The 12,487-nt window shown below is 62.4% G+C and overlaps 1 protein-coding gene across 4 annotated transcripts in view; it reads right to left on the minus strand.

The window, feature by feature from the left end:
* Nucleotides 1-15: 15 nt before the first annotated feature.
* The window catches only part of ARHGAP39 (Rho GTPase activating protein 39), a 68,866-nt gene continuing 56,394 nt past the window's right edge, over nucleotides 16-12,487 (minus strand). For 2 of the 4 annotated variants that reach the window (XM_051828696.3, XM_051828697.3), the window contains 7 exons: nucleotides 11,378-11,939; nucleotides 3,847-3,939; nucleotides 1,907-1,980; nucleotides 1,261-1,460; nucleotides 867-958; nucleotides 466-635; nucleotides 16-398 (listed from right to left, as the gene is read on the minus strand). In XM_051828696.3, the coding sequence (XP_051684656.2) occupies nucleotides 204-398; nucleotides 466-635; nucleotides 867-958; nucleotides 1,261-1,460; nucleotides 1,907-1,980; nucleotides 3,847-3,939; nucleotides 11,378-11,939 (1,386 nt within the window). In that variant the 3' untranslated portion in view covers nucleotides 16-203. Of the gene's footprint in view, nucleotides 399-465; nucleotides 636-866; nucleotides 959-1,260; nucleotides 1,461-1,906; nucleotides 1,981-3,846; nucleotides 3,940-6,274; nucleotides 8,013-11,377; nucleotides 11,940-12,487 lie in introns of those variants that run through there. The other 2 variants (XM_051828698.3, XM_089336573.1) reach the window with 2 other exon arrangements.

Genomic DNA, 12,487 nt, shown 5'->3' on the forward strand with positions numbered 1-12,487 from the left:
AAGGCGAGGAGCGCGGGCGAGTGCGGCCGCTTTATTCACTCCGCGGGCCTCGGCTCCATGCGTCGGGCGAGCCCGGGCCAGCGCGGAGTCCTTGGTTAATAAATAAAGGCTCGACTCTAAAAATCCGCGTAGAAAAGGCGGGGGCGCGGGGCCGCCCGCGTCGCGCGGCTGCGGGCCCGGAAGGCACTTCCCCGCGGCCGGCGCTACAGCACGCCCTCCATGAAGCCGGTGTCCAGGTGCTGGATGAGCACGCGCAGGAAGGACATCTCCTTGCGCGTGTTCTCGAAGATGACGCGCGGGTCGTCGGAGCGGCAGCGCAGGCAGTTGGGCGCCATCACCATGGCCAGGTTGCTCACGTCCATCTTGGTGGCCGCCACGTTGGCCGGCTGCGCGAACACCTGTGGGGAGCCGAGGGTGGGCCGGGGCCGTGCGGGCGCGCGCGTGCGCGGCGGGGCCCCCGCGTACCTGCAGGAATCGGATGAGGTAGCAGAGCACCATGCGGTTGATGCGGGGCAGCGCGTGCACCACGGCCACGGCGGCCTCGGGGCTCTCGTAGTGCGCGATGCACTGGTCGTAGAACTCGTGCGGGATCAGGGGCTCCTCCAGCTCCCGGTACCACAGCTTCAGCAGCGACGCTGCGGGCACAGCGAGCTCAGCGGGGCGGGGAAGCGTGCAGGGGTGGCTGGGCCGGGGCCAGGAGGGGTCCGCAGTGGGCAGGGGCTCCTGGCGCTAGGGGTGGGGGTGGAAGGAGGCCTGGAGATGCGGCCACACGAGAGGGAGTGGACAGAGGCCTCGGCCACGTGGCTGGCTAAGCTCTGGGGTTCTCGGACCACTGTGGGTCTTGCCGCTGGGTGGCTGGGGCTCACCGGGGACGTGGGGGTCCTCCAGGCCGGTGGGCACCTTCCACTGGTCCACCTGCAGCTTCAGGGCGTTCACCTCGTCGATGTCCCCGGGGACCCTGGCAGCACGAGGTCGCAGTGCAGGTCAGCTGGCCTCCAGGCCCCCACCCCTGCTTGGGCCCTCTGCAGGGCCACCCCTGCAGGCTTCTGCCCCCTGGTCCAGTGGGGTCAACCCCTGGCCACAGGCGGGAACTGTGCTTGGCTGCTCCCCCAGACCCTGCCCCTGGCCGGCTGTGCTGCCCTCAGGACCAGTGCCCTGCACTGCCTCCCGTGGCCTGCCGGGTCCTCATGGCCCCCCTTCCTTCTGCAGTGCGGCAGGGCCACAGAAGCAGCCCCACCCCAGCCAGGGACGCTGCAGCACCTGAAAATGCCCTCGGTCTGGTCACCGTTGAGTGCCAGCACCTCCTCGGAGAGCCGCGTCTGCACCCAGGGCAGCTGCCGGTCAGGGTAGCGCTCCTTCTGCATGCTCAGGACCTCCTGCAGGGCGCTGCCGAACATGGACGGGCTGAACACCGCATTCTTGGCGTGCCGGATCTCCTCCACGTTGGGTTTCTTCAGCCCCTGTGGACAAAGCACAGCCCCCCACGTCCCAGGTGCTTGCCCTTGGCTCAGCTGCCTCCCTGTGAACCCCAGGCTTCTGCCCAACCAGAGCCAGGAGCAGCCCCAGCTTCCTGGCCGAGTCCCCGCAGCCTTCCTGCAGGGCCAGCCCAAGGCTGCAAGTGGCCCTCTGGTCACGGGTCGGGGGTGGCCAGTCCTGCAGGGCCAGCCTGGCACGTCAGGCTAGCTGCCCTGGGCCGGGAAGGCAGTGGGGCAGGTGCTGAGGGGGGCTGGCTGCTGCGGTGCCAGGGCCGTCAGGCCGGGATCCAGCTCTGGGGCTGTTGCGTGTCGAGATGCGGGAGCCGTGTGCGCTGTGGGGCGTGGGGTGGGGAGGCCTTGGCCATTGGTCCCCAGGGACAGAGCTTTTCTGCGCCTTTGGGCACGTGCCCCCCTCCCCAGCCCTGCTGTACCTTCTTGGCGCCCGTCAGGGCCGCCTTCTGCAGCTTGTGGTAGCAGTACTTGGCGTAGGTGCTGATTGCCACCCCTGGAAAGAAGGGGCGCGGGTCAGCCTGGGTGGACACACCCCGCTCCAGGGCTGAGGCCAGGGTGGCTTCCCCACTTCCGGAGGGTCCCCCTCTGCCCGGCCACCCACCCTCCTGTGCCCAGGCAGGCAGGGGAAGGGCCGAGACTGCCCCAGGCACCTCCCTGGCAGGAGCATGGAGCGCATAGCACAGCACGCCAAACTCTGCAGTCCAGGGCTGCCCGGGGAGGTGCCCACCGCCTCCTGAGGGCCGCAGGCGGCCAGCAGAGGACCCAGCCTCCTTTCTCAAGGGAGGGGCTTTCTGAGGCTCAGCCCCCACCCACAGCAGGGCTCTAAGGTGGCCTTGGAGCCTGCACCTGTGGGCTCACGAACCTGAGGCCGAGGCCCTCCAGGCGCCGGGGGTGGGGGGGGAGGGGAGCTGGGGACAGCCCTCCTGGGTGGGTCCTGGGTGCGGGTGGCACCTTCGGGGCTTGGGCAGGGAAGGTGAGGAAAGTGGGCACTGTCCCAGGCCAGGGGACACCTGGGATGGACCCTGTGCTTCCAGGCAACAGCCGCGCCCCCTCGGGCCCTGCCGGGCGTCTGGACTCCCATGGGACCCGGACCATCTGCCCTGGAAGGGAAGCAGGTTCTCGTGGGTGTCTGCAGGGACACAGATGTCTTAGTCCAGCAGAGCATTTCCGTATCTAATGAAGAGGTTCTGGGCTCTCAGAATGGTCTTGGCCAAGCTGCAGCAGGTCCTGGGAGAAGACCCTGGTTCTAGCCTCAGCCAGGTTAGGATGCAGAGCCCAGAACCTCTGCCATGTGCAAACCTGGCCCCTCTGGGCACCCTTGAGGCTCCCTCGCTTCTCCACAATGGATGGCACTTAACCCAACGGGACCCAGACCACTCCCTGGCCGCCCTGAGCCTGTGTGACGCAGGCATGGCCGGGACTCTCGGTCACTCGGCCTGTGCCTATGGGCGTGCTGGCCCTGTTGGTGTGGGGACAGGGACACCATGGGTCTCACCGGGAACCATGAAGCCCTGACTCAGCAGACAGTGGGCACCCATGGGTGTCTGAGCACCCGAGGTGGGAGCTCTGCTCAGAGCGCACCTCCCTGACCTGGCCTCTCCAGGCTCGCTGGCCCTCGCCTGACCCACCAGCGGCAGAAAAGCCCAGAGGGGCCAGTGCCATCAGCACAAGGCAAAGGCCACTGGGTCTCTGGGTGCGGGCCCTGCCGAGGCCGGTACCACTCTCCATTCCCTCCCTGGCACACTTGGGCTGCTGTGTTCTACTTGGCCCCATCCCAGGCCCATGGGGAGGACTCCTGGACAGCTGGCACGAGCCAGCCAGGCAGGCAGGAGCCTGAGCTGGGTGATGACACCTGCGTCTGGGGTGAGGACCAGGCCCCGCCTCTGCAGCTGCCCACCCACGTGGACCGCGCCTGCAGGCCCTCGACCTGGGGCTGGGCCCCCACAGAGGGGCTTCCCAGAGTAAGGGGGGCGAAGCCAAGAGGGTGGGGAAGAGCTGGTGGCAGGGAGGACAGCGGGGAACCCCAGGGTGCCTCAGGGGCTGGGGCTGGGGGAGGGAGGAGACAGCAATGGGGCCAAGGTGTGGGCAGGGGAGAGCCCGGAGCTGGTGGCTGCAGGACGCCCCTCACCCTCCTCAGCGGTGAGCCCAGCGAGCCTCGCTTGGGGCCTACCTGGGACCGCCAGGGAAGGAGCGCGGAGGCCCCGCCTCTCCAGGAGCCTCCTCCCCGCTCAGGAGGCCGCGGGGCTGAGTTAGTGTCCCACCCCCAGCCCAGAAGCGGTTAGAGAACAGGCGGCCAGGCGGCCGAGGCTGGAGAGCAGAGCTGGCGGAGGCAGCACCCAGGGCTGGGCAGAGACCCTACCATCCGGCTCTTCAACATAAGGCTTGGGTTTCTTTCTCAATTTGGACTTCTTCTTAGCATTCCTTTCCAGGAGCTCTCTCATGTGCTGTGTCACTGGGGAGCAAACACAACGGTGAAGGCCGCGGAACACAATGCCAGGGACAAGCGCCGGTGCGGCCCCTGCACCTGCCAAGAGCTGACACGCCGGGGGCAGGGGCACACAGGGCTGTGTGAGGTGCCAGGTCCTCCTGAGTACTGTGTGACCCGACCGCGGATCTCCCCAGGCCGGAGTGGGCAGGGTGGAGGGTCGCAGGTGTGGGCTCCCAGGCCGGGAAGGTGTTCACCTGCCGGGAGGCCGCGGTGCAGACCTCCAGGGCCCTGTGCTGCACCCAGTCCGGCCCACGCCGAGGCTGGGAGTTAGCTCCCTGGCCGACCGCACCACCTGTTCCAGCCACGTCAGGATGGACTCGGGCCCTCTCGGTCATCAGCTCTGCCCTCGGCGACTTCCCCTAACGGCACTCGCTGTCTCCGCCGCCTCTAGCACTCTCCACACGAAAACCGAAAAGCAGAAAGCGAAGTTTGGAGCTGGCGCTGTGGTGCAGCGAGCTCAGCCGGCACCTGAGTCGCTACATCTCGTAAGGGCAACGATTCCAGCCCCAGCTGCTCCACTTGCGATCCAGCTCCCTGTTAATACGCCCAGCAAAGCAGTGGAAGATGCCCAAGTGCTTGGGCCCCTGCATCCTGTGGGAGACCTGGAAGAAGCTTCTGGCTCCCCAATTCAGCCTGGCCCAGCCCTGGTCATTGCAGCCACTTGGGGGAATGAACCAGCGGACGGAAGACCTCTCTGTCTCTCCTCCCTGTAACTCTGCCTTCAAATCAATACATAAATCTTGAGAAAAATTTTATATCTGAAGGCAAAGTGACACAGAAGGATGCAGGGTGGGGATGAAGAGAGTCATCTTCATTGGCTGGTTTACTCTGCAAACAACAGGGCTGGGCCGAGCCAAAGCCAGGAGCCTGGAACTCCGTCTGGGTCTCTCCCAGGGATGGCAGGGGCCCAAGCACCTGAGCAATCCTCCGGTGCCTTCCCGTCGCCAACAGGGAGCTGGGTCAGAAGCAGAGCAGATGGGACTTGAACCAGCACTCACGTGGGACGCTGTAAGTGGCTTAATCTGCACCACCTTCCCGACACTGTGCACACGCCCTGCACCAGCCCCACACCAGCCGTTTCTCAAGGGCTGTCTCCACCGAAGGCCTGGGTGTCGGCAGTCCTTGCCTCTGGGTCTGCTCAGCTGGGGCAGGAGACAGACGTGGCCGTCAACACCGTGTGTATATTTCTACATGCAGCTGTATGTATCTATATGTACTTTCTAGAAGACTTATCTAGAGCGACAGGGACGGAGAGAATCTTCCACCTGCTGATTCACTCACCAAGTGTTTCAACAACCCATCATCGTCTGTCACGTGGGTGGCAGGGACCCAAGTCTTGGGGCCATCACCAGTGCCTTCCCAGGCGCTGCAGCTGGAAGCCGGATTGGAGGTGAGGCGGCAGGACTGAGAGCAGCGCTCCAGCATGGGAGTCCCAGGCCACTGTGCCACAATGCCCACCCTCCATCTGTACTTTTAAAAATTATTTTCCTAGCCGGCGCCGCGGCTCACTAGGCTAATCCTCCGCCTAGCGGCGCCGGCACACCGGGTTCTAGTCCCGGTCGGGGCGCCGGATTCTGTCCCGGTTGCCCCTCTTCCAGGCCAGCCCTCTGCTGTGGCCAGGGAGTGCAGTGGAGGATGGCCCAGGTGCTTGGGCCCTGCACCCCATGGGAGACCAGGAAAAGCACCTGGCTCCTGGCTCCTGCCACCGGATCGGCGCGGTGCGCCGGCCGCAGCATGCCAGCCGCGGCGGCCATTGGAGGGTGAACCAATGGCAAAGGAAGACCTTTCTGTCTCTCTCTCTCTCACTGTCCACTCTGCCTGTCAAAAAAAAAAAAAAAAAAAAAAAAAAAAATTATTTTCCTTTTATTTGAATGGGAGACAGACAAAGACAGAGATAGAGACATATGGATCTTCCATTGCTGGTTCACTCCTCAACTGGCTGCAACAGCCAGATGTGGGTCAGGCTGAAGCCAGGAGCCACGAACTCCATCCAGGTCTCCCACATGGGTGGCAGGAACCCAAGTACTTGAGCCATCATCTGCATCTCCCAAGTGCATTAGCAGGAAGCTGGACTGGAAGCAGAGGTGGGATTTGATCCCAGCATCCCAGATGGTGGCTTACACACCTGCACCCAGTCAGGACCCCTTTTACCGTTCATGACTTAAGGGCCTGCCAGGACCTCCAGGGGCCGTGGAGCAGATGTGGTGACACTGGAGGGCCTTGCTTGTTCCTCATGTGGAGGGGAAAGCGCTCAGGTTTCTCACCCTTAAGGATGATGTCAGCTACACACACACACACGTTTTTAACTGTGATAAAACATTCACTATTTCTAAAGTACAACCCAGTGGCATTAACTTCATTCACAATGCTATCCAAGCATCACCACACTCCCAACTTCTGCCTGAAGTCAAACTCTGATCCACTCAGCAGCATCCCCATTCCCCACCCCCAGCCCACTTGCTGCCTCTGCGGATCTGCCTGTGCTGGGAGCAGGCAGAATCATGCATTTGTCCCGTGAGCACATTTTCAAGTCCATCCATGCTGTCGCAGGTGTTAGTCTTGCTGTGTTCACGGATGAGCAACGTTCCATTGCAGGGATCCGCCATGTTCTGTCCACGCGTTCACTTGCTGTGGACACTTGGGTAAGTTCTGCCTTTGGCTCTGTGTACAGTGTGCGAATACTGGTGTCCAGGCACCTGCTTGAGCACCTGCGTCCAGTTCTTGAGCACTGCAGGTTGTCTGGGCCTCTCTTAGCAGAGTATATGGTTCCCTTCTACTCCTCATTTGTCTGGAGTTTGCCAAGCGTGGAATGTTGAATCTGTCAAATGCTTTTTTTTTTTTTTAAGGTATTTATTTATTTGAAAGGCAGAGTTACAGAGAGGCAGAGGCGGAGAGAGAGAGAGAGTCAGTCTTCCCTCCACTGGTTCACTCCCCAGATGGCCGCAACAGCTGGAGCTGCGCTAATCTGAAGACAGGAGCCAGGAGCTTCTTCCAGGTCTCCCACACAGGTGCAGGGGCCCAAGAAGTTAGGCCATCTTCCACTGCTTTCCCAGGCCACAGCAGAGATCTGGATTGGAAGTGAGCAGTCGGGACTCAAACCGGCCCCTATATAGGATGCCAGCACTGCAGGCGGCAGCTTTTCCGCTGTACCACAGCACCGGCCCCAGATGCTTTCTCTACACCTGTGGTGATGACCATGTGGCTTGTTTACTTTAAGGGTATAGTGTTTTACATTGATTGGTATTAAAACCCAAACAACCTTGCACTTCTTGAATAAACTCTACGCCGTGAAGGTGCCCTGGCCCTGCCATGTTGGATCCAGGCTGCTCCCCATCCGTGTCCGTGCCGTTCTGCTTTGCTCCGCCCTCTCCCACCTCGGGTGTGGGTTCAGTCGGGAAGGACTCCCTCCCCTTCAGTTCTGGATTTCCCAGAGCCCATCTGGGCCTGGAGCTTCCTGTTGGAGAAGGCTTTAGAGCCCAAGCCCCAGCTCTTCAATGGGAGCGTGCCTGTTCAGCCATGCTTCTTCCCATGAAGTATGGGCGCTCAGGAGTTTGTGTGTCGTCCTGGCGCAGGGGCCATGCTCCTCTCCTCCACGTGGGTCCAGTGTCAGAGCTGCCCAGGTGCGCGCAGGCACCTGCCTCTGACGGACTGATGTTCCGCACCGCATCCTAGGGAACTTGTCTGTCTCGACGCTGACAGATACACCCCTTGTCCCCCAGCACCACGGAGCCTGCACTCTGTGGTGCTGTGAGCTCTCAACCATCTTCGTTGTCCATGACAGTACGGATGAGGGCATTTTTAAAAAATATTTATTTATTTATTTGAAAGTCAGAGTTACACACAGAGAGGAGGAGAGAGAGAGACAGAGACACAGAGAGAGGTCTTCCATCTGCTGGTTCTCTCCCCATTTGGCTGCAGTGGCTGGGGCTGGGCAGATCCGAAGCCAGGAGTTTCTTCTGGGTCTCCCACCTGGGTGCAGAGGCCCAAGCACTTGGGCCATCTTTTACTGCTTTCCCAGGCCATGACAGAGAGCTGGACTGGAAGTAGAGCAGTCGGGTCTTAAACCAGTGCCCACATGGGATGCCGGCACTGCGGACGGTGGCTTTGCCCGCTGCACCACAGCGCCAGCCCCATGGATGAGTTTATAAGTTGCAGCGGCTCTCTGGAAGCTCTTGCTTCATCCATGTTGTCCCTGGTTTTCTGTTTTTTTTTTTTTTTTCATTAATTTCTACTCTGACCCTCATGATTTTCCTTCTTCTGTTTATTTTTGTAAAAATTTATTTACTTGAGAGGCAGAGTCACAGACAAAGGAGACAGAGAGAGAGAGAGAGAGAGAGGGAGGGAGGGAGATCTTCCATCTGCTGGTTCACTCCCCAAATGGACGCGACGGCTGGAGATGAGCTCATACAAAGCCAGGAGCTTCCTCCAAGTCTCCCAAGCGGGTGCAGGGGCCCAAGCACTTGGGCCATCTTCCACTGCTCTCCCAGGCCACAGCAGAGAGCGGGATCAGAAGTGGGACAGCCGGGACTAGAACTGGAGCCCACACAGGATGCCGGCGCCACAGGTGGAGGCTTAGCCTGCTATGCCACAGCACTGGCCCCCAGAGTTTACTTTTCTTAAAACAGTTTCTGGGGTGGGCGTTTGATCCAGCAGTAAAGATGCTCCCATTATCTGAGTGCCTGGGTTCAGATCCTGGCTCCGCATCCGACTGACGTGCATCCTGGGAGGTGGCTGGTGATGACTCGAGTGCCCGGACCCCTGTCCTCCGGGTGGGAGACCCAGACGGAGCTCCTGGCTCCGGGCGCCTGGGGAGTGAGCTAGCGACGGGAGAGCTCTGCATCCGCCTCTCCAAGACAGAAAAATGCGTAGAAGCTGCTCGGCAGAGGCGGAGGCTGATCTCACTGCTCCGCCCGACAGACATCGGGTGCTGGAGATGTCCCTGTCAGAGACGCTGGGGTGCAGCTCAGCCTTCACTTCTCAGCACTGCCCTGACCCGTGGCTGCTCACTGGATGTCCTGAGTTTTCCAACACTTCGGGATCTCCTGACACCTCCGTGTCACCGATGCTAAACTTCCGGTGATTCACGCTCACAGCACGTACCGAGACTCGTCTCACCGCCCTGCTGATGCAGCTCGGTTCAAGCCCAGACGGTCCGGACGCACTCCGCACTGTGCAGACCTGGAGGAAGCCCCTCCCACTCCTCACTGCGGGGCCGCTCCTGTGCCGCGTTTGCCGGCGCATTCTCCACCCGCCCAGGCAGCTTCCACCACTGTCACGTGTTTTTCTGATTAGAAAACAGGCCTTCTTCCTTTTCCGTTTTTCTGCCTTTGTGTTTTAAGTGTGGCAGCATAAACACAAGACTGAATTTGCCATGCTAGCCACTTCTAAGGGAGCAGTTCACTGGCACTGAGTGCGACCGTTACCACCAGCCACCTCCAGGAGATCCGTGTCCCGAGCTGGGCGTCGTGTGCGCTGGGCACCAGCTCCCCATGCCTGCCCGGCCCCCCTGGGTGCCTCACAGTCGTGGTCTCCCTGTGACTGGCTTCCCTCACCCAGCTCGATGCCTCAAATGCAGCTGTGCTGTGCAGCTCGGGCAGGCCCTCCTCCCTCTCCAGCTGGGCAGCATCCCACTGCATGCTGGCGCTGGGCTTTGCCAGCGTGCACCTGTCCTTTTGGACACAGTGAACAGCCACCCACACAGGGGACAGGTATCCAGGACTGCTGGACCCCGGGTACTCCATCAGTTACCAAGGAACTGTCACACCACACTCCAGAATGGCCGCACCATTTCACCCCTCCTGAGAGGACTTTTGCCTTCATGACTGGTCATCAAGAGCAGACGCGCATGCTCACTGGGCATCTCCGGGCGGGAGCATCGAAGGCTGACGGGGGGCAAGGCTCCAGGCCCCCAGCCTCCCAGCTCTGGCACGTGTGGGAGAAGGCAGTCGGCTGTGTCCACAGCCGAGCCTCCCTCCGTGTCCCTACTGGGGCCTGTTGAAAGAGGTCCTGGGAGAAGCTGGGAGGCTCCTTGGGGCCAATATGTATGAGACACAGCCTAGCTGGGACGGGGCTCCCCATGGCACCCTGGTCTTACATGGTGGGGGCCACAGCTCAGGGTGAGGTGCCTGCCCTGCCCACACGCCTCACACTTCCGGGCTGCAGCTTCCTCTCGGGAATGACTGTGCTGCCGAACTGGGCTGCCGGCGGCTGCAGCACCCATATTCCTGACCGACGTCTCGTACCTGGAAGGCGGTGTTGCCAGGATAAGAGCTGGCTGGGGGGCAGGGTGGGGCATGGGGCTTGTCTGAGAAGGAACTCGGTCTCAGGGCTGGAGGAGGTGTGGCCACCTCAGAGGCCCAGCCCACACGGTGCTGTCAGATCACCTGTGGCTGCCTGGGGGACTAGAAGCCGAGGCCTCAGGCTGAACCCAACTGGGCAGCTCCACCTGCAGCCCCTGGGGCAGGGCTCTGTGACCTTCAGCAGCGTCCTGAGCCCCCCCCCCCCGCCCATGGCACGGATCCCTGTTCCGTGCAAGGCAGGCCCTGGATGAGAGATGCTAGGACAAGAGCATGCAGGTCTCTGAGTGAGCCTAAGAGGGGCCGACAGCACCAGCTCCCATGACGCCCTGTCCTGTGGGAAGGGCCCAGGGAGCCTCCGGCCTTTGGCTGTGCATACCCATCCCCTGGTCACCTTTGCCAGGCTGGACTCTGCCTCCTGTGCCAGTCTGGGGCGCATCCAGATGTGGCTTCCGTGGCTGTGCCCACAAGCACCCTGAGTGCGCTGCAGACAGGCCGGCCCAGCAGACTCTCAGGGTGCCCGCGGCCGTGCTGTGCGCAGTGGGGACGCAGGTCCACAGCCTTCAGTTCAAGGCACGTTTCAGGCCCCTTCGGAAGCCAAGGAGGTGAACCACGAAGTCAGTCTGCGTGCAGCCAGGGAAGGTCCAAGGAAACCGGGCACTGGCTCGCCGAGGCCCCTGCTCGGCACCCCAAGCCCTTGTCTCTGCTGGATGGCATGTATCTGGGGAGTGGGCTGCAGAGCTGCCCCCGACGTGGCTGAAGTGCTGGACGCACCTCTGTCAGACCAGTGCCCTGCAGCCTCCTGCCCCAAGCCTGGGCTGAGGAGAGGCCCAGCCAGGCCCTGTGGGCTTCGGCCTGGGGTTCAGGCTGCGCGGGCACCACGGCCCAGCCAGGCACCTGTGCCTGTGTGTGTCCAGGCGTGGCTTCCGTGGCTGAGCCCTGCAGACACCCGTGACAGTGCTGTGCTCACAGGCCCAGCCCAGGGCTCTGATGGGGACAGCTCCGTCACCACAGACCCGGAGCGTGCACTCTTGGAGCTCTCTCCATGGCCCTTCCCGTGGCCGGCGGCGGAGCAGGGGGTGCCCCGGGCCGTGAGCAGGCCTTACCTTTCGTGTCGTTGACGGGATCCATGTGCCGGTAGATGTAGCCCTCCAAGTAGGAGTGGAACTTGGGCGTGGGCGGGAAGAAGGCCAGGCAGATGGCCATGAGCTCCCAGCCCCGGGCCAGGCTCTCGAGGCGGAAGTTCTCGGTGGTCTGCCGGCACAGCTGGATGTACAGCTCGTCCCGCAGGCCCTGCACGCTCCAGCCCTTGGTGGCGATCTCCAGCGCCACGTGCAGCGGGTCCGCCTTGGCCCGCCGGTCGCCCATGTACATCTGGATCAGCTTGAAGACCTCACAGGCCTCCTTCTTCACGTGCCGGTCGCTGGTCACGATCATGGGCTTCTTGATGGACTCGCTGCTCCAGGCCAGCATGTTGGCGATGGACACCTTCCGGCGGAACAGGCCCTGCGTGTGCCTGTTGAAGTGCTCGCAGGCCCAGTTCTGGATGTCGGTTTCCGAGGACGGCTTGCGGAGCGCGAAGGTGGGGAAGACGCAGCTGGAGCTGGGCACCACACTGCGGTTCTGCCGGCTGCTCTCAGACTGGGCACAGGCACCGAGGTCCTCGGACTGAGAAGGACACACGAGACCGGGCCGTCAGGGCCGGGCAGCCAGGTGACTAACCACGGGCTGCCTGAGGGGGAGGCCCGGCTATGGGGTCAGGTAACCCAGGCAGTGAGGGTGATGGGCAAGGACGGACAGAGGGCGGGAGGGGGCAGCCTTCCCTGGGCGCCCCGAGGTGGAGCTGCTGCTGCTCCGCCACCCGCCATGGAAATGCCAGGCGTCCAGTTTAGGTCGGAAGCTGCAACTCCCAGGGGCCAGCCTGGTGTCTGACCCCCAAGGGCCCCTCTTCTCTGTCATCCACGTGACCCAGGGCTGACCTGAGGCTGGTCCTTTGTCCAACCCTTGCTGGGGCTCAGGGCTCGTCCCCTGGAAGCTGAGTGTGGCTTTCCCTCTGCTCCCTCACCTGGGCCATCACCCTCTCTGTCCCAAGTGATGAGCCCACAACAGAAAGCAAAGCCATGGGGTGGGGGTAGGGGCTCAGGACGCTGCTGCGGGTCGCAGAGCCCTGCCCCAGGGGCTGCAGGTGGAGCTGCCCAGTCCAGCTCCAGGGTCAC

The sequence above is a fragment of the Oryctolagus cuniculus genome, chromosome 6 (genome assembly GCF_051225735.1).
Source record: "Oryctolagus cuniculus isolate XC-2025 breed Fujian yellow rabbit chromosome 6, ASM5122573v1, whole genome shotgun sequence".
NCBI classification, from domain to species: Eukaryota; Metazoa; Chordata; class Mammalia; order Lagomorpha; family Leporidae; genus Oryctolagus; species Oryctolagus cuniculus.